At 33.8% G+C, this 18,901-nt stretch overlaps 7 protein-coding genes across 7 annotated transcripts; 5 read left to right on the forward strand and 2 right to left on the reverse strand.

The window, feature by feature from the left end:
* The first annotated feature begins 978 nt into the window (after positions 1 to 978).
* LOC17880029 (pyridoxal kinase) lies at positions 979 to 4,538 on the forward strand. The gene is made up of 13 exons (XM_006283941.2): positions 979 to 1,073; positions 1,187 to 1,283; positions 1,690 to 1,783; positions 1,904 to 2,008; positions 2,348 to 2,431; positions 2,659 to 2,732; positions 2,933 to 2,997; positions 3,160 to 3,223; positions 3,386 to 3,451; positions 3,577 to 3,633; positions 3,823 to 3,867; positions 3,963 to 4,016; positions 4,173 to 4,538. Exons 1-13 carry the CDS (start codon positions 991 to 993, stop codon positions 4,311 to 4,313), a joined length of 1,029 nt encoding a protein of 342 aa, XP_006284003.2. The 5' UTR covers positions 979 to 990; the 3' UTR covers positions 4,314 to 4,538.
* A 232-nt stretch (positions 4,539 to 4,770) lies between these two features.
* Positions 4,771 to 5,746, reverse strand: LOC17878695 (heavy metal-associated isoprenylated plant protein 35). Its single transcript, XM_006284961.2, has 3 exons — positions 5,698 to 5,746; positions 5,540 to 5,615; positions 4,771 to 5,444 (listed from the first exon to the last, which is right to left on the reverse strand). The coding sequence occupies exons 1-3, from the start codon at positions 5,725 to 5,727 to the stop codon at positions 4,771 to 4,773; spliced, it is 780 nt and encodes a 259-aa protein (XP_006285023.1). The 5' UTR covers positions 5,728 to 5,746.
* A 3,425-nt stretch (positions 5,747 to 9,171) lies between these two features.
* On the forward strand, positions 9,172 to 10,358 carry LOC17880105 (ribosomal RNA small subunit methyltransferase). Its single transcript, XM_006285304.2, has 2 exons — positions 9,172 to 9,468; positions 9,547 to 10,358. The coding sequence occupies exons 1-2, from the start codon at positions 9,172 to 9,174 to the stop codon at positions 10,279 to 10,281; spliced, it is 1,032 nt and encodes a 343-aa protein (XP_006285366.1). The 3' UTR covers positions 10,282 to 10,358.
* Positions 10,359 to 10,835: 477 nt separating this feature from the next.
* On the forward strand, positions 10,836 to 12,303 carry LOC17879808 (1-aminocyclopropane-1-carboxylate oxidase homolog 3). The gene is made up of 3 exons (XM_023779097.1): positions 10,836 to 11,382; positions 11,458 to 11,779; positions 11,863 to 12,303. The coding sequence occupies exons 1-3, from the start codon at positions 10,862 to 10,864 to the stop codon at positions 12,115 to 12,117; spliced, it is 1,098 nt and encodes a 365-aa protein (XP_023634865.1). The 5' UTR covers positions 10,836 to 10,861; the 3' UTR covers positions 12,118 to 12,303.
* LOC111829470 (E3 ubiquitin-protein ligase SINA-like 7) lies at positions 12,220 to 13,261 on the forward strand (the record flags this gene model as incomplete). Its single annotated transcript, XM_023778560.1, has 2 exons — positions 12,220 to 12,387; positions 12,590 to 13,261. Coding segments are annotated over 2 exons (840 nt in total), but the record flags the coding sequence as incomplete, so codon positions are not given.
* A 1,909-nt stretch (positions 13,262 to 15,170) lies between these two features.
* LOC17880628 (E3 ubiquitin-protein ligase SINA-like 7) lies at positions 15,171 to 16,130 on the forward strand. The gene is made up of 2 exons (XM_006284244.2): positions 15,171 to 15,323; positions 15,459 to 16,130. The coding sequence occupies exons 1-2, from the start codon at positions 15,171 to 15,173 to the stop codon at positions 16,128 to 16,130; spliced, it is 825 nt and encodes a 274-aa protein (XP_006284306.1).
* A 1,048-nt stretch (positions 16,131 to 17,178) lies between these two features.
* On the reverse strand, positions 17,179 to 18,423 carry LOC17880989 (E3 ubiquitin-protein ligase SINA-like 7). Its single transcript, XM_006284191.2, has 2 exons — positions 18,199 to 18,423; positions 17,179 to 18,012 (listed from the first exon to the last, which is right to left on the reverse strand). Exons 1-2 carry the CDS (start codon positions 18,367 to 18,369, stop codon positions 17,323 to 17,325), a joined length of 861 nt encoding a protein of 286 aa, XP_006284253.1. The 5' UTR covers positions 18,370 to 18,423; the 3' UTR covers positions 17,179 to 17,322.
* Between the last annotated feature and the right edge of the window lie 478 nt (positions 18,424 to 18,901).

The raw sequence follows: 18,901 nt of genomic DNA on the forward strand, positions 1-18,901 counted from the left end.
GGATTTACTTTTGGTTTTAGGGTTTAGAAGAAGAAGAAGAAGAAGAAGAGAGAGTTTTGTATTATCACAACGATGAATGAATGAAGAAGAAATTAAGGATTAGGAAGTTAAAAAGAAAAACGAAATTGATATCAAAAAAAAAAATTACCAAAAAAAATTGATATTAATTTTACAACGGTCAGATTTAAGAGATTTCAATAATTTTCTTTTTATTTTATCATTGCAACGGTAATAAAATCTGTTTTACAACAGTCAACTTTCAATAATTTTGTGAGTTAATTCCAAAGACAAGTAATTTCAGAATTTTATAATTACCGTTTACAACAGGAAAATTTTCTTGGCTTCTTTCAATATTCAAACATGCAATTCATATAAATATGTATCATGTTTTTTTTTTTTTCATACGTAATTATACCCAACCATTAAGAGTAACGTATGATCTTGTAGAATGTTGTCTCTTGTCTGATGGGTTTAAAAAAAAAACTGAATTGTGATCTTGTTTAAAAAGCAAACTGATTTTATTATTATTTTAAATATACTTAAAATAATTAACATTGTTAAATCACGTTTTCGAGTGAAAAGTTATGAATTTATTTTCTTGGCTAGTAAAATTTTATTTTCTTATTGAAAAAATAACAGATGCGAACATTAAAAAAGGTAGGAATAGGACAAATAAACATAATTGTTTGGTATAACACTTTGCAATTTTTTAGATTATTAATAAATATAAATTGTTATATGAGATAACCAAAACAATTTCATGTGATAAGTTGGTAATTTATTTAACATACAAAAAACATTAACCCTAATTAGCAACTTCGTTTAATCAATTTCTCCCGCCGCCGGTTTTAGAACCAATTAGTCAGGTCCGGTTAAATGTAATAAACCAAACCGAATCGGTTTCGAACCGGTTATTAAAACAGTAAGATCTTTCAAGTGAGTCTTATGGTCAAACTCAAACATAAGCTAATCTTTAAAGGTCAGCACTTGATGCCATTCTCCCTCAAGACAACAACCACTTCTTCTCTTCGTCGATCTCAGACTCATTATTTCAACCTTAATCGAAATCTCCGGTTTTGCTCAAACCCGAATCAATACCTAAACTAATTCAGTTGTGTTTTATTTTCAATTTGATATCTATATTTGTGTTTTCTTTTGTTTTTTGGATTGATGATTTGGTAAAAAGATCGAGAAATTGGAGAATGACGACGCCTCCTGTTCTGTCTCTCGCTCTTCCTTCAGATACTGGTCGTGTTCTTAGTATCCAATCCCACACTGTTCAGGTTTTTTCATGGTTTCGTTTGTTTTGTTTACTTATCTTATCATTAGAAACTTTGTTTAAAGCTTTCAATTTTTTGATATGTTGCTGCCTTGATTACGTTTTTAACAAGAAAGAACAGAGCTTTATGCATTTGAATCTGAATTTTGTGATAAATCAGTAAGCTTTTGAATATATCTTATTGATAGGATTGAAGATTCTACTTTATCCCTTTTGAATAAATTCTCATAAAGGTTTAGACTTTATTGAATTGAAGGATAAATCAGTGAGGATAATCTTGTGTTTTATTGTTTCTATGAGTACTATGTATGTGTTAAGTATGAAACACCCGTTCATGTGCTTGAGTTGTGCTGTGTTTTTAGTTTGTGTTGGCATATATGTAATGTAATTTACTCTTATACCTTTCTTAGGGATATGTTGGTAACAAATCAGCTGTCTTTCCTCTTCAATTGTTGGGGTATGATGTGGATCCAATTAACTCGGTACAGTTCTCGAATCATACCGGTAAGATTCAGTCACTGTAATGTTGAGCCTAATGTTCTTGACACAATTGTTTATAGTATCTTCAGGATTGGTGTATGCAAAACCAATGATTTGGCTTTACTAATTTTTTTTTTTTTCCAGGGTATCCTACATTTAAAGGACAGGTTTTGAATGGTGAACAATTGTGGGATTTGATTGAAGGTCTTGAAGCAAACAATTTGTTGTTCTACACTCATGTATTAACAGGTATTTGCTTTGAATACTATATGCTTTTTTATTGGTCAAGTGGAAAAACTTTGTATGAGAATACTACAAAGGATGGGCCTTTCCTTTCCCTTCCCTACTAAGTTAAAGTGGCTGAGACCTTGGAACGTAATTTCTTGTTTATTTGATCATATGCTGTTGAAACCTCTGGAAAATGAGAATTTCTCTTAAAAGTTGTATCAGTAGCTATGTTCTATAGTTCCTCTCTTATGATTCAAATGGTGATGTGTTATTGTTGGGTCATCTGAGTTTGACAATGCTTTTGGTGGGAAGTTAGCAGCAGTACTTTATATTTAGCTCTTTGTGTGTTTTAAAATACAGGATATATTGGATCAGTGTCGTTCCTGGATACAATCTTGAAGGTTATCAATAAGCTTCGGTCTATAAACCCAAATCTTACATATGGTGAGTGTACTGCTACTCCCTCAAAAGCCTTCTGTTTTCTCTATCTAGTCCCTTGAAGTTTTCTGAGTGTTTGAACGCCTTGGAAGGATTGAAACAAAGATGTAGTTAGGCATCTCTGTAGTGTTTTTAGTTGCAAAAAAACTGGAGTGAGGGCATGATCTGTTATGTGAGCATGTTTTGGACCTCTGAAATGGTTAAGTATGCTAATTTAAGTCTATTGTTATTAGTATGTGATCCGGTGATGGGTGATGAAGGAAAGTTGTATGTGCCTGAAGAATTGGTACATGTTTATCGTGAAAAGGTAAAATGAGACTAAAAGAAATAAGTAGTTGTGTACTTTCTGTTTGATCAGTTGATAACACCTTTATAAATTACCCTTTTCTCAGCATAAATGATTCATTCGTTGAGTTCAAAGATTTGGTTCCCGAATCTGGCAATCATTGCCTATATTTGTAACAATAGTTGATGTGAAATCCCCTGATGGTATTATTTTGTGGTTAGGTTGTTCCATTGGCGTCTATGTTGACTCCTAACCAGTTTGAGGCAGAGAAATTAACAGGATTAAGGTACTTGATTATTAGCGAGAGTTAGATTTAGCTCTTTGATTGAGATAACTGACAATTATATTAGTAGTGGAAAGAACGAACACAAAACATCAGGAATTCCCAATCTTTGATATTTTATCCTGTTATGGCTCCAAACATCAAAGTCCTAAATAAATATTACAGGATAAATTCTGAAGAAGATGGCAGGGAAGCGTGTGCTATTCTTCATGCAGCTGGTCCTTCAAAGGTTTGTTGTATTGAGCTTAAGCCTAAATGGGTTTCCAAATAATTAAGTACTGGTTATTATCACATCTTTAAAGGGTTGAGAAGCTACTTCACATAACGTGCAGCCGTCCAAGATTAGCTTTACTGTTTCTATAAAAGCTCAAATGATTTTAATGTTTGGCAGGTGGTGATCACTAGCATTATTATAGGAGGCATTCTATTGCTTATTGGAAGCCATCAGAAAGAAAAGGTAAGGTTTTGGAATAGCATAGCTTTTGGCAGCCTGAGTATGTTGTATTTAAACGGAAAAAAGTGGCGTACAATTGCTTTTCTAGTTCTTTTCGGAGTAATTGATCGTAGTTTTCTCAACCTCAGGGTCTGAAGCCTGAGCAATTCAAGATTGAAATACACAAAATCCCTGCTTACTTTACGGTATATACTTCAGAACTTCCAGGCTTTTAAATATTAGCATAAAAGTAGCTTAAATTTGTTCAGACGAAGTACACCACCAATCTGAGTGGGTTTGCTAGTGTTTGGCAAGTAGAATCTTTTAATTCCAATGGTACTGACATGTTAAAGGCTAAATGTTGGAGTTAAGTCTTTTGGTAACACTACTTGCAGGGAACAGGAGATCTCATGACTGCTCTTCTACTTGGTTGGAGTAATGTAATGCCTCTTGATTTCCTTATGAACTCAAAATATTCTCTATCGATTTGCCTTATATGTTTTGACGTTTATTGTTTAATAATTGTGATATGTAGAAATACCCTGAAAACCTTGACAAGGCAGCTGAGCTTGCAGTTTCAACGTTGCAGGTAATCTTCTAAACTTGTAAAGCTACTAAATTCACTTACGTTTTTGTTATTATTCACAACGTTTCAGGATCTCTGCTGAACATATATTAGTTTCTAAAGTCCTTAGATGTTTGTGCTAATTGTTATTTGGAACAACTCTGTATTGCTTGTGTGCAGGGGCTTCTGCGAAGGACGCTCGATGATTACAAACAGGCTGGGTATGATCCCAGCTCAAGCAGTTTGGAGATTAGATTAATACAAAGCCAGGATGAAATCCGCAGCCCAAAGGTTGAACTGAAAGCTGAGAGATACAGCTAAAGCAGGTGAAAATGTAACATATTTATCTAAAATAAGGAAAACATAGATGATTATGGGATTAGTTGAGATCTCAATGTTGGTTGGATCACAATATCTATGTTGCACGATTCTTTTATGCATATAAAACAGTTCAGACTTCAGAGTAAGAAGTTGTGCAAGAGCTCTTATAAAACATTTTAAACAGCAATTAGACATATGGGTGTTTATGGCTGTTATGTTTGGATACTTATTTTTCATTTGTTAGTGTTAATACGTTGACGAACTGAATGAAACTAACAGGCCATAACCATAGGGATTGCAATAATGGATTTACAAGAGAACTGTATGATTTTTAGCTAATGAAGTAACAGTCTTTGTTCTTCCACATTAAAACCAACAATGAACCAAGAAAAAACTATACTACTATGCTTGAAAACACACATATAGTTAAGCAAACTTCAGTTACTAACTTCTTCGATCAGTAGTAAAAGCCATGAAGTGGCCTTGAGCTGAGCTGTTCATGATACATAGACCGAAGTGGCCTTGAGCTGAACTGTTCATGATTCATAGAGTGAAGTGGTCTTGAGCTGAACTGTTGTTCATGAATCATTGACTGAGGAACAAGAGATGGACCGTTCATCATCTGGCCACGGAAAGCCCTCTCATTCATCATCATATTATTCACTCTTCCTCCAATCTGCATATTCATTGCTTCTGCTGCAGGGTATGCATTAGAATATCCAAGATCCATGTCCCTCATCAGATTTGGTTTCACCTCTTCATAGCTGTTGTGTCTTTGCGGTATCTCCCCAAATAACTCTTGGAAATCTTCAGGTGAATTGCTCATTTCAAAGTAATCTGCATCGTTCATCATCACAGGTTTCATGTTCATCATCTCTTCTTCATCACTCTGATTAACAATGTTCCTTCCATAACTTGGGACATTGTTGTAACTACTCCCTAAGTTGTATTTTGTATTCCCCAAGCTTCTGTTCTCATGATTGTTAAGACCAGCTTGATGGAAAGGGGTCAAGAACATGGTCTGAGCATGTTTCCCTATTCTGTTCAACTTCTTGACCAAAACCTCTGGATCTAAGTTACCTCTAACTATCACAACTTGCTGATCTGTGTCTATATCAACAGAGTAAACACCTGAAACGAAGAACCATGACACAAACTCATTAAAAAACACTACTTAAACCAACCTAAAAGAAAGATAAACTCTTATGTTCTGTTTTTTTTCTCACCTTCAACTTTTCTCAGAGTTTTCTTCACTTTCCTCTTACATCCTTGACAGTTGATGTTAACCTGGAGAAAATATGTCTGTCACATAAAAACCAAAAGCGCGTTACAATGTTGTAAAGTAAATAACAAAACATTTGAAACAGAACTAATGTTTTGACACCTTCAAAGGTTCATAGATGTTTCTTGGCATTTCTTGACTTGATCTTGAACTTCACTTATGTTCTTGGGACTCTAAACAACAACAAAATGTGGTGGTGGTATAAATAGAGAAGTAAGTAAGAGAGATATAGATACATAGAAAAATATGGAGAGAGAGACAAAGATTCTGGTGGGCATAGAAATCTCGATCTTGTCAGCTTTTTTTTGAGCAGGTAAGTCTCAGAGGACAACACATTAGTTTCTTGTGATGAAGATGGTTTGTGTTGGTCAACTCTCACTGGCTCTAAGTATAGAGGAGGACCACTTCTAAGAAACTGGCACTGCAAAAGTTGAAAATTTCAGAGCTTTTTAAGAATTTATGTTTTTTTCTTTTTTTCTTTTGCATAGGTCTGCTTTGCCGGCTACTACACACTCTAGTCCCTGCTACTCTCTTCAAAGCTTCTTCAGGTTTTTAATTTTATTGAAAACGAAACTAATGTGTTTTAGGATAATTATTGAAAACGAAAACTTTTAGGATAATTATCTGAAATTTATAGTATATATTCTATTAAAATAAATTTACCAACACATGAATCTGAACCTAACCTAGCAAAAGAAATAATTGTCCAAGCCTCATATCGATCTCAAATACTAATTTATGGTAATAATATTAAGAGAATTTCACCAAAATACAACCATTCAGTTTGTTTATTTTTCTCCAAAATACCACAATTTGTTATATTTCTAAAAGTTTCACAAAAGTTTTGTTTTCCCAAAAATATTATAAACTTAAAAAAATGATTTTTACATAGATAGGTTTGGAATGACTAGTTAATATTTAGGGTATAATTTTTAGTTTTTAGGATTTAGAATTTAGTTTTTGAATGTTAAAAAATTAGTTTTAGCTTTTTAGTATTTTGGAAAAAGCATGTAAGTAGTATTTTTGGAAAATAAAACTAATAATGGTATTTTTGGAAACACATTGTAAGCCATTGATCTAAAGAACCAAAAATTATTATCTCATTAAGGGTTTAACAGTCTTACTATTGAAAAAAAACATATACTAATAGCAAAACAAGTTAATGAGATCTTCAATCAAAATATTTATAACCACATAAAACCATTAATATTAATTCGAATACATATTTTGTACATGATTTTTTTAAAAAAATTATTATTATAAATTTTAAACATATATTATCCAAAATTTTAAGAGCTAACGATTGGAAATCTTGCATTAGAGGTCAAACTCTGGACAGTTATGCATCTCCAATTATCCAAAATGATCTAAAAACATATCACAGATGTATGTCCCTCTAGGTATTCCCTCACTGCTAGGCTCTTACCTAGATATTTGATGCATTCGCAACAATTTCAACTCTGACATACATTTTGATAGCTACATGTGATGATGGATTCATAAGGCTCTAAGATCACCTTTGCCTATTGGAATTTGACGTTTTTATTAGAAGAAATTATACTCTATGCATGGAATGAAACGTACATTATACATTAAATTCTATTAACAATGTATTAAGGTGGATATAAAAATAGAGTTCTAAAAAGAATAAAGTTAAAGATTTAACTGAGAAATATAAAATATAACTAGAGATTCCATTGAAGCTGAAATTTGACTGGTGCAAAACTTCTAGGCATCGGATGTGTGCTAGATTATGACATTTACTAGGCATTTAGACGCTCTCTAAAGGATGAAAAGAGTTTTAGATGATGATTTTCGGATAATTGGTTATTCCATACCTAACATAAACATGAATGTTCAATTTATACCTAACATTTGTCTATGTGCCAATACATACCTAATGTTTTAAAAAATTCAAAATTCATACACGAACTTCGCAAATCGTACAAAATCATACATCCATTGTCTTGGCTGCTGACATGGATGCCACGTCATTGATGACATTGATGACGTGGTTGCCACATCATTGATGTCATTGCCACATCATCATATTTTAAAACAAAATACAATTTTTCATATTATTTATGTAAATATTATCAATAATAAGTATCATTTTTTATTTTTCTAAAGAGTTTAAAGCTTATTTTCAAGGTTCTATACTAAAAGTTTGCAATTCTTCTTCTAAAAGTCTTTTGCTTTCAATAAAAGCATATACTATACAACCTTATATATTAATTTTTGAAGATATTTTTAAAGGTAGGGGGGTTATTGGGAGGTTAAATCTAAAAGAGTTTGTGGATTTCAAAAGTTTTAGAGATTTTAAAATTCTCAAGGAGTTTTGTAGATTCCAATAAATGTTTACTAAAAATTTTAGAGTTTAATAGATTCTTAATATGATAGATTTTACAAATCCTGATGATAAGTGCAGTATTTTTGAAAGTTGTTGATAAGTACAAATTCTTTAGAGTTTAGTAAAATCATTCTCCCAATAACCCCATGGTATCACTAGAATAATCTTATTAATTTATTGGCAAGTATGATTGTTTTGATACATAGATATAAGTTAAAATACAAATACAATATTACCATTAATAAGAAATTGTATTTTATTTTTAAAATACAATTATTCCAATGACTTGTGTATTCAAGAGGTTTTTCGTTTTTTAGAGAATTCTCCATCTATTTTTACATCAACATTAACATAACCCATTGTTATAACACCCATTGAGAACAAAATAAGTTGATATATTCTTTAATCTTTACAAACGAGTGTTAATCTTAGGTTATTCCGCAAAGAACTCACAGGGAAGTTGTACGTACGAACATTTTGTTATGATTAGCCATTTAAAGTCTAAAAGGTGTGTGTTTGTTAAACATAGACCTTTACACCTTCGAATTTAAAAGAGAAATTCCCTTAAGATAGCATAATTTAATTTTTTCTTCTAAAAAATATCATTATTTATTTTTTTCCAAAAATACCATAACGTTTTATTTTTCCAACAATACCATAAACATAAAAATTGAATATTAAGATGTAGAATCCTTTTTTAATGTTTGGGTTGATAATTTACATATAGATTATAGTTTTTAGTGGTAGCTAGTGTTTAGTGTTTACGATTTAGAAAGTAGTTTTGAATGTTAAAAATATAAGTTTTAGTTTTGTGGTATTTTCGGAAAAATGTATTATAGTGGTATTTTTGGAAAATAAACTTCATAACAATATTTTTGAAAAAAATATCCATTTTACTAGTATTTAAAAGAATTTCCCCAAAAAAACTACATCTATTTATTTAAAATTGTATTTTTCCTTAAAAATTCGTGAAACTTTGGAAATTTTATTAGCCAAGTGATTTGTGATTTATAAGATAAATGATATATATGTCGCGTTTACAAAATTACATCTATTCATCGAAAATTGTATCTTTCCTTAAAAGCTTGGTGAAGCTGGTTTTAGTCATACCAAATAAAATAAACGAAAACGAAAAAAAAAAAAAAAAAAAACAGAATAGGTTAAATAGAGAGAAAAAAAAAACCCTAATCATCCATCATCTTGTGCCGCCGTGAGAGCAAGCAACAATGGCTGGAGGGAAGATAAGGAAGGAGAAGCCAAAGGCGTCAAACCATTACCAAGGAAACATATCGTTCCACAAATCGAAAGGTCAGCATATACTAAAGAACCCTTTGCTTGTGGATTCGATCGTTCAGAAAGCTGGGATTAAGAGTACCGATGTGATTCTCGAGATCGGTCCTGGAACTGGAAACTTGACCAAGAAGCTACTAGAAGCTGGTAAACAAGTTATCGCCATCGAGCTCGATTCCCGTATGGTTCTTGAGCTTCAACGCCGTTTTCAAGGATTCTCTAACCGCTTAAAGGTACGTACAAGGAACAAGTTAGTTACGAGGATATGAAACTGAACTCTATCACTCATTAGGGTTTTGTCTGTTAAAAAGGTGATTCAAGGTGATGTGCTTAAGACCGAGCTGCCGCATTTTGATATATGTGTTGCTATCATTCCCTATAAGATATCATCTCCTCTCACTTTCAAACTTCTCTTCCATGGGACAAGCTTTAGATGTGCTGTGATCATGTACCAGAGGGAATTCGCAATGAGACTCGTTGCTCGGCCTGGTGAAAATCTCTACTGTCGTCTATCTGTTAACACTCAGCTCTATGCAAGAGTCTCACACCTCCTCCAAGTGGGAAAGAACAATTTCTGCCCTCCGCCGAAGGTGGATTCTTCGGTTGTCAGAATCGAACCAAGGAAGCTTGGACCTCAAGTTAACAAGAAGGAGTGGGATGGTTTCTTGAGAGTCTGTTTCATTAGACTGAACAAAACCTTGGGATCAATTTTTAAGCAAAAGTATGTTCTTTTGATGCTGGAGAAGAACTTCAAGACTCTTCAGAATGTTCTTGGTTCGTTTCACAACAATGGCTCGATTGGAGAAGCTGCCATGGATCTTGGTGACCACAGCATTGGAATTGAAGATGAACACGAAAATGAGATGGATGATGATGATGATATGGACATGGATGATGGAGAAGGAAAAACATCTGAGTTCAAGGAGAAAGTTATAAATGTGTTAAAGGAAGGTGGTTTCGAGGAGAAGATAGCTTCAAAGATGTCACAACAAGAGTTTTTGTATCTTCTTTCGTTGTTCAACAAGTCTGGTATTCACTTCACATAGTTTGTATGGTAGGAAAGTTTTAACCTTTATTATTATAATTGACGCTCTCATCAAAGGTACAATGCTTTGATGGAAAGCTTAACATTTTGGAAATGAAAATCAATGAGTAAATTTTGGAAAATGTCTTTTTTTTCGAGTTTTAGTTTGAAAATACCTTTTCTTTTAGAAATTAATATGTAAAATGCATGGTTTTATTAACCAAACTAAAGTTTAAACTATTCAGGAAACTAATTTTTTTTACTTGAGTCACACTTTTTGTTTAAGAACAAATGGGACTGATTGTTCTGTATGTTCGGTCAGAACTAGTTTTGTTGTTTCTTTATTGTCTTTTAATGTTTGGTTGTGGAAAAAACATATGCTCTATTAATTTGAGAAGACCATGCATAACCATTTAACTTCTCGTTGACTTAGACTTGTCTAGCCTAGTTGCTGTCATAGGCAGCTGTTTTTTTCTATCAACCTTATCTATGAATTAATGGTTTTGCTTGTAGCAACTGGTCTTATCTTTGAGCTTAAGTAAAAAAGCTTCATTTTCTTGATTTGTATCACATATTGTTCTGTTTCCTGCGAAACAAAAACGATGGAGGTTGCTTCATTCGATCGTGCCAGTGAGCTTAAGGCTTTCGATGAAACCAACACAGGTGTGAAAGGACTCGTGGACTCAGGAATCTCAAAGATTCCACGTATCTTCCATCACTCATCTCTCAACCTAGCAAACCCTAAACCACTTCCCTCGGACTTGCTTCTCAAGACGATCCCAACGATCGATATTGGTGGACGGATCTTTGAAACCTCGATGGAGCGCAAGAACGCCATCGAGAGGATTAAAGAAGCAGCAGGGAAGTGGGGTTTCTTTCAGGTGATCAACCATGGAGTTTCTCTCGATCTTCTTGAGAAGATGAAAGATGGAGTTCGTGAGTTTCACGAGCAATCTCCAGAAGTGAAGAAAGAGCTTTACTCTCGCGATATAACGAGGCAAAAGTTTCACTATTCAAGCAACTTCGATCTCTACACTTCTCCAGCAGCTAATTGGAGAGACACAGTTACTTGTTTCATGGCTCCGGATCCTCCGAATCCACAAGATCTTCCAGAAATGCTTAGGTATAATCTCATGACTCCATTTCTTGACGTGTACGTAAGTGTGATCTCTCTGTTCATATGGTTGACTTGTTTCAGGGATGTCATGATAGAATATTCAAAGCAAGTGATGAGTTTGGGTAAATTCCTCTTCACGCTTTTATCAGAAGCTTTAGGTTTGAACCCTAATCACCTCAATGACATGGATTGCGCTAAGGGTTTGATCATGCTTGGCCATTACTACCCAACGTGTCCAGAACCTGACCTAACTTTAGGCACAAGTCAACACGCAGACACTTCTTTTCTTACCGTGCTTCTTCAAGATCAGATCGGTGGCCTTCAGGTACTTCAAGAAGGGTACTGGTTCGATGTTCCTCATGTCCCTGGAGCTCTAATCATCAACATCGGAGATCTTCTACAGGCAAGTACCCATATATAATGCTAAGATTTGCCTAAGCGATCGTCACTCTTGGTTAAAATGTTTTATTTTTGGTTTTAATGCAGCTTATATCAAACGACAACTTCGTTAGTTCAGAACATAGAGTGTTGGCGAACAGAGCAAGTAAAGCTCGAATCTCTGTAGCATGTTTCTTCTTCACGGCCATGACACCGAATCCTACACTATACGGACCCATTAGAGAGATTGTGTCTGAAGAAAACCCTCCTAAGTACAGGGAGACCACCATCAAAGAATACACTGCTCACTTCAATGCCAAAGGACTTGACGGAACCTCTGCTTTGCTCCACTTTAAAATATAAAAACACCAAACATGGCGAGCTAGCTAGCTACTTCTTTCTTAACACATATACGACATGATGCGTAAAGATGTTGGAGATGTGTGTGAACCATATGTAGACTAGACTTTGTTATTATGTTTGTGTTATTGTATAAGATCGCTCTCTGTACTTTGTGACACTCACTTGCAAAAGAAGCAACGAACTGAGGATAAAACACGTCCGGCCATGTTGGATTTTGATGTTTTCGATTGTCCTGTTTGCTTTGAGCCACTTACTATTCCTATCTTCCAGGTTACGTTACTCACTTTCGAGTTCAGGCCGAGACTTTATTTAGCGTATTGGCTTTGTTTTATGTTTTCAGTTCGATCTTTAGATTGTTTGTTCATTTGATGTTTAGTTGTTGAAAAGTTAAGTTAAGTCGACATCATTGCGTTTTGCTAGGTTTTCTGAACATTGATTTGATTTTTTTATTTCGTTGGTTTTGCTTTATCAGTGTGATAATGGACATTTGGCTTGCTCTTCTTTCTGTACCAAACTGAGAAGCAAGTGCCCTTCATGTGCTTTAACTATTGGCCGCATACGTTGTAGAGCAATGGAGAGTGTTCTTGAATCGATCTTGATCCCATGCCCAAACGCCACGTTCGGTTGCACCAAGAAGGTCTCTTATGGGAAAGAATCAACTCATGTAAACGAATGCGTCTTCTCTCAATGCTCCTGCCCTGTCCCAGGCTGCAATTATAATGGCTCATCCAAAGATCTCTTTTTTCACTATAATTTATCTTCCCACCCGCTTGAATACATCAACGTACCTCTCAAATGTGACACAAGTTTTAGTTTCCGGATGGCAATCAGCAATAAGATATTAATTAAAAGGGAACTTATGATGGAACTAGTGTTTGTAGTGCAGTGTTTTAAGGAGCCGTACGGTGTGTATGTAACCATAAGATGCATTGCACCATCTGCTCCAGAAATAGGAAAGTTCTCATATCATCTCTCTTACACTGTGGATAGATACAATATGACTTTTACATCACCAGAGGTGAAGAGGGTTCTTGAAGTGAGTCTTGAAACCCCTCGAGAGGATTTCATGTTGATCCCTAACAGTTTCTTGCGTGGACAAATGTTGTACATGAAGGTTTGCATCAAGGAGCTGAAGCAAGAGTAAGAAGGTTGGCCTTATGGTGATATAGTCTTATTGTATTCACACTGTATTGTTTGATCAGGTCTAACCTTTTTTTTTTGGTTGATCTTGTTTTCTTTCAATAACTTTGCATTGTCAACTTTGCATCTACTTTATAATATATTTTTATTTATCAGTTTAAGTATTTCAAATTAAAACACCCAACACATATATGTGAGGCTAAATTGGAATTCTAATTAAACTTTAATAACACAAAAATGCAACATCGATAAATTGAAGAAGCTACATAAATTAGAAAAGGAAAACAAAATGATACAAGACCTTGTTATGAGCCTACAAAAGTACAAATCCAGTCTAAACTAGAATTCTGATCTTAGTTAAATAAAAGCCGTAAAGCAAAAATTCTGATCTTAGTTCATCAGCTTAATACTTGCTTGTAATTATGTTTTTGTTATTGTATAAGATTGCTCTCTGCTTTTTTATGACACAAAAATGATGGAGACAATTAAGGTTGCTTTCGATCGTCACGGGCATCTCCAAACCCACTATATTTTAGAGTAACATTTGTTCCAACCCTACTCTATATCTTGAGTAATTCTATTCTCTATTCTATTTTTTACACTATCCCTATTTTAGAGTAAAAAATAGAGTAATACATTAGAGCGAAACCATGCTCTATTTTAGAGTTAATTATTTTAGAGAAAAAATAAAGATATGCATTGAAGATGGTCTGAGCACACGAAGACAGATGTGAAAGGACTCACGCCTCTTAGTAAAACTTCTTTGAGTTATTAAAGTTCAATTAAAATTCTGATTTAGCTTCATAGTTTATATTTAAATGATAATTAAAAATATGGATAATATGCATTTTAGTATATTCTTATAAAACATAATAGACAAAGTAATACATTTACTATTTACAATTTGCAAAATAGTCATATATCACTGTTTTATATTGTTTCACTATACCATAAAATCCTCAAAAATATTACATATTTACAATAACTGCCATTAAGCACATTTTCTTTTGCATTTCCTTTTATTAATTTTTTTCATCACCTCACCTCTTTATTCTAATAACTAAAATACTAGTTAATGTAAGTTTGTTTTAATTTTTTTCAAGTACATAAATATCTATTTTTTCCTTTATTATTTGATATGCATTTTATTTGATATTGTCAAAAAAATTTCATAAATTATTATCTGTATAACTCACTACATATACAGATTTATTTTGCACAACTAATTATATGTACAAATATATATACACACATATTTTGATCCATACAGCTCACTGAATGTACACATATATATTAATAGGCATATCTTCAACCGTACAGCTGATATATTGTACATTAAATATGAATGTCAAATAAAAGTATGTACACTAAATATATTGTACAAATGATCTTATGTATAACTACCTTTTTGTAATTTTACACTATAACCATCTACCCCACTTTTCCATCTATCTCACATTTATTCTATTGCACAAATAGTAAAACCCACCTATTTTTCTAATTATAAATAGTAAATGTATTATAAATCATATTAAGTTTTAAAAATGTACTAAATCTCCAACATTCCCTTAAAAATATTACAGTATAAAGTAGATGCAAGGGACAATGCAAAATTATCAAACAAAAAGGTAATTACATGAGTGAACACGTTGCAAATAATGTAAGAACGTAAAAGTCATTAACGTGTAGTTAACCTTGTTTCGTTGCATCAAACTCTTCGTATTCTGTCCAAGTCATAATGTTTGCATGCAGCTTTTTACGTCAAAGACTTCGGAAATCGAAAGTGAAAGCTTTTTACTTCTTTCTTTTCTTTTATATTTCTTGTCTCAAAAAAATTGATTATCTCGCTCCTATTTATATGTGTAAGTAGACTGTCTCACTTCCATTCTTAATCTTGAGTTTAGCTTGTCGATATGGAGGGTGCCTCAAGCAATGTTAATGGTCCGAGTAACACTTACTTGCAAAAGAAGCAACGAACTGAGGATAAAACACGTCCGGCCATGTTGGATTTTGATGTTTTCGATTGTCCTATTTGCTCTGAGCCACTCACCATTCCTATCTTCCAGGTAACGTTTCGACTTTCCAAATATGTTGTGACTTTATTTAGTTAGCCTTTCCAAGATGTCAGTTTTTGTAAATCAAGTCAAGTGCGTTTCTTGAATATTGATTTACATTTTCTTGCTTTGGTTATTGCATTTCAGTGTGATAATGGACATTTGGCTTGCTCTTCATGCTGTCCTAAACTGAGCAATAAATGTCCTGCATGTACGTTGCCTATTGGCCGCATTCGCTGTAGAGCGATGGAGAGTATTCTTGAATCGATCTTGATCCCATGCCCAAACGCCACGTTCGGTTGCACCAAGAATGTCTCTTATGGGAAAGAATCAACTCATGTAAAGGAATGTGCCTTCTCTCAATGCTCCTGCCCTGTTCCAGGCTGCAATTATAATGGCTCATACAAGGATCTCTATGCTCACTATATTTTATTTTCCCACCCGATTGAATACATCAACCTCCCACTCAAGTTTGATAATAGTTTTATTTTCCGGATGGAAATCAGCAAAAAGATATTAATTTTAAGGGGACTTGTGAAGAAACTAGTGTTTGTAGTGCAGTGTTTTAAGGAACCGTACGGTGTGTATGTAACTATAAGCTGCATTGCACCATCTGCTCCAGAGGTAGGAAAGTTCTCATATCATCTCTCCTACATTGTGGATGGATACAGTATGACTTTTAAATCACCAGAGGTGAAGAGGGTTCTTGAAGTGAGTCTTGAAACCCCTCGAGAGGATTTCATGTTGATCCCAAACAGTTTCTTGCGTGGTGAAATGTTGGACATGAAGTTTCGCATCAAGGAGCTGAAGCAAGAGTAAGAAGGTTGGGGAGATGATCTAAAAAAGGAGGCTTTCATATTTTGTGTGGAAACTCAAATTTATATCCATTTTATGGTCGTTAATGTCTGAGTTTAAACTAGATGAACTCCAAATTATAAGTTGCTTTACGTCTAAAGTTTAACAAGTTGATTTTGTACCTTGTAGGCTCATTAGCAGAGCTATTTTGGCTTGGTCTTGTATCATTTTGTTTTCCTTATCTACTGAAGTTTCTATATAGCATCTTTAATCTATTGATGTTTCATTATCAGTTCTAACCTTTTTTTTTTGGTTGATCTTGTTTCTTCAATAACCTTGCATTATCATTTGCATCTACTTTATAGTAATATTTTTAATTTTCATTTTAAATATTTCAAACTAAAACACTCAACACATAAATGGCTAAATCAGAATTCTAATTAAAATTTAATAACAGAGTAATATAATTTAGAAAGGCTTAGTTTATTCATTAACATAAGAGTCGTATTTTTACATAATGAGATTTTATAGGATATAACCGTATCACATCTCAATATTTTAATATATCCTAATACCCTCCCTCAAGTTGGTGATCCGAAATTTTGGACACCAACTTGGACAAAACTTTCTTAAAAGAAAAATCTAGGTTTAGTATGTGTAGAAGATAGAAGATAGACGTGCGGCGGCTTGTGAAGCACCGACAAAGAAGAAGTTAAACGGCTGCAGCGGTAGCTTTCATGGAAAACGGCCACAATAGCTGCTAGGTTTAATAGAAAACAGGTAGAATCACCAAAAAAAAAAAAAAGAATTGAGGTTTAGAAATTTTAGAAAAATAGAAGATAGCGGAAGCAATGGCTAGGTTAATGATTTTAGAATGCATGCGGCAGTTGCTGAAGCCAAACAATGACGACCATAGAAAAAGAAATTAGGTCACAAGAGTTTTTTTTTGCTCTGATACCATAATATAATTTAGAAAGGCTTTATTCATTAATATAAAAGTCGTATTTATACATAATGAGATTTTCTTGTAGGATATAACCGTATCACATCTCAATATTTTAATATATCATAATACACAGAGAATCAACATCGATCAATTGAAGAAGCTACATAGATTAGTAAACAAAATGATACAAGACCTTGTTATAAGCTTACAAAGGAACAACAAGAACCTTGTTAAATAAAAGCCTTAAAGCAACAACAATACTCTACTATATCACCCTAAGGCCAACCTTACTTTCTGATTCAACTTCTTGATGCAAACCTTCATATCCAACGTTTCCCCGCGCAACAAACTGTTAGGTATCAACAAGAAATTCTCTCGAGGAATTTCAAAACTCACTTCAAGAACTCTCTTCACCTCTGGTGATTTAAAAGCCATACTGTATCCATCAACAGCGTAGGACAGATGATACGAGAATTCTCCTACTTTCGGAGCAGAGGGAGCGATACATCTTACAGTCACAAACACACCACAAGGCTCCTTAAAACACTGCACAACAAACAACAAACCCTCCTCAAACTCCCTAAAAACTCTAACCTTATCACTAATTCTCAGCAGTACAGCAAAGGAAATGTCACAACTAAACTTAACAGGCTCAATCTCCATGTCCATGTGGGTCATAATATAGTGAAGGAAGAGATCGTCGTACGAGCTAGCGTGATCGCAACCCAATGCAGGACAAGAGCATTGAGAGAAAACACATTCCTTTTCATGATTTGACTTATCTCCATAAGATACAGTCTTGGTGCATCCAAAGTTAGCATTGGTACACAGAATCAAGATCGATTCAAGAACGCTCTCCATCGCTCTGCAACGACTATGGCCTATAGGTAAAGCACATATAGAGCATTTGTTTCTCAGTTTTGGACAACAAACAGAGCAAGCTATATGTCCATTGTCACACTGCAAATTCAAAAAACCAACAAAAGCTGTAATAACAAGACCAAAAGCTATATGTCCATTGTCACACTGCAAATTTCAAAAAACCAACGAGTTTTAATTAAAGCTGTAAACTTTAGACATACCCACAATTCTAATTCCATGAATACAAAACCTAATTCGATTGGGTTCAATGTAAGAAGACGAAACCTGGAAGATAGGAGTCGCTAGTGCTTCATAGCAAATGGGACAATCGAGAATCTCCAGATCCAATAGCGTAATTGAGCGTTTCTTCGCTGCATCAGAGGAAGGTACTGAAGAAGCTTCTCTCTTTCGAGAGAGAATTGTGGCCGAAGCTTCCGAAATTGAGGTCTCAACCATGTCCGAGGCTTTGACTTCTGTAGAAATCGTTACCGGAGAGATAGCTAAAATCCCAAAACCTCTTTGTTTGGTTTGAGTTCGAAATTGAAATTTGGATTCTCTTCAGTTTTGAACTTTTGACTTTAATGCCCTTCTTGGGCTTTGTCATGGTAATTTTTTGTTGGGCCTTGTGGCCGTTATGGGCTTTAGCCGTGTATGCTTCTGCTTCTTTTTAATCGGAAATTAAAAAAAAAAACAAATTTAAAAACTTTTGACTTAAAAAAAAAACTAATATTTTTTTTGTGTGTGTAAAGTGGTGAAATGTACGATAAAATTATAAAGACAACACCGAATGTGAATTTTTGTAGTGATTTTTTCGTGGAATATGATGAAATAACAGTATATATGGTAACAATTGAATATTGTTAAAATACTTTTGCTAAACGAACTATATATATTTAAATAATAACAAATTAATGAAATATGGCTAAACTAGTTTTGTCTGATTAATGTAATAAAAATAGTTAATTAAAAATATATGGTCAAATAGTTA

This window comes from Capsella rubella, unplaced genomic scaffold, assembly GCF_000375325.1.
Source record: "Capsella rubella cultivar Monte Gargano unplaced genomic scaffold, Caprub1_0 scaffold_7, whole genome shotgun sequence".
Taxonomy (NCBI): domain Eukaryota; kingdom Viridiplantae; phylum Streptophyta; class Magnoliopsida; order Brassicales; family Brassicaceae; genus Capsella; species Capsella rubella.

Bases quoted from the DNA above. Each gene is read 5' to 3' on its own strand.
- LOC17879808 (XM_023779097.1), top strand. From the start codon at position 10,862: ATGGAGGTTGCTTCATTCGATCGTGCCAGTGAGCTTAAGGCTTTCGAT. The intron at 11,383-11,457 runs GTATAATCTCAT...GACTTGTTTCAG, and splicing joins GATCTTCCAGAAATGCTTAG to GGATGTCATGATAGAATATT. The intron at 11,780-11,862 runs GCAAGTACCCAT...GTTTTAATGCAG, and splicing joins ACATCGGAGATCTTCTACAG to CTTATATCAAACGACAACTT.
- LOC17880029 (XM_006283941.2), top strand. From the start codon at position 991: ATGCCATTCTCCCTCAAGACAACAACCACTTCTTCTCTTCGTCGATCT. The intron at 2,009-2,347 runs GTATTTGCTTTG...TTTAAAATACAG, and splicing joins CTACACTCATGTATTAACAG to GATATATTGGATCAGTGTCG. The intron at 2,998-3,159 runs GTACTTGATTAT...TAAATATTACAG, and splicing joins GAGAAATTAACAGGATTAAG to GATAAATTCTGAAGAAGATG.
- LOC17880989 (XM_006284191.2), bottom strand. From the start codon at position 18,369: ATGGTTGAGACCTCAATTTCGGAAGCTTCGGCCACAATTCTCTCTCGA. The intron at 18,013-18,198 runs GTTTCGTCTTCT...TTGAATTTGCAG, and splicing joins TAGCGACTCCTATCTTCCAG to TGTGACAATGGACATATAGC.
- LOC17878695 (XM_006284961.2), bottom strand. From the start codon at position 5,727: ATGCCAAGAAACATCTATGAACCTTTGAAG. The intron at 5,616-5,697 runs GTGTCAAAACAT...TTTATGTGACAG, and splicing joins ACATCTATGAACCTTTGAAG to ACATATTTTCTCCAGGTTAA. The intron at 5,445-5,539 runs GTGAGAAAAAAA...TCTTCGTTTCAG, and splicing joins AACTCTGAGAAAAGTTGAAG to GTGTTTACTCTGTTGATATA.
- LOC17880105 (XM_006285304.2), top strand. From the start codon at position 9,172: ATGGCTGGAGGGAAGATAAGGAAGGAGAAGCCAAAGGCGTCAAACCAT. The intron at 9,469-9,546 runs GTACGTACAAGG...TCTGTTAAAAAG, and splicing joins GATTCTCTAACCGCTTAAAG to GTGATTCAAGGTGATGTGCT.
- LOC17880628 (XM_006284244.2), top strand. From the start codon at position 15,171: ATGGAGGGTGCCTCAAGCAATGTTAATGGTCCGAGTAACACTTACTTG. The intron at 15,324-15,458 runs GTAACGTTTCGA...ATTGCATTTCAG, and splicing joins TCACCATTCCTATCTTCCAG to TGTGATAATGGACATTTGGC.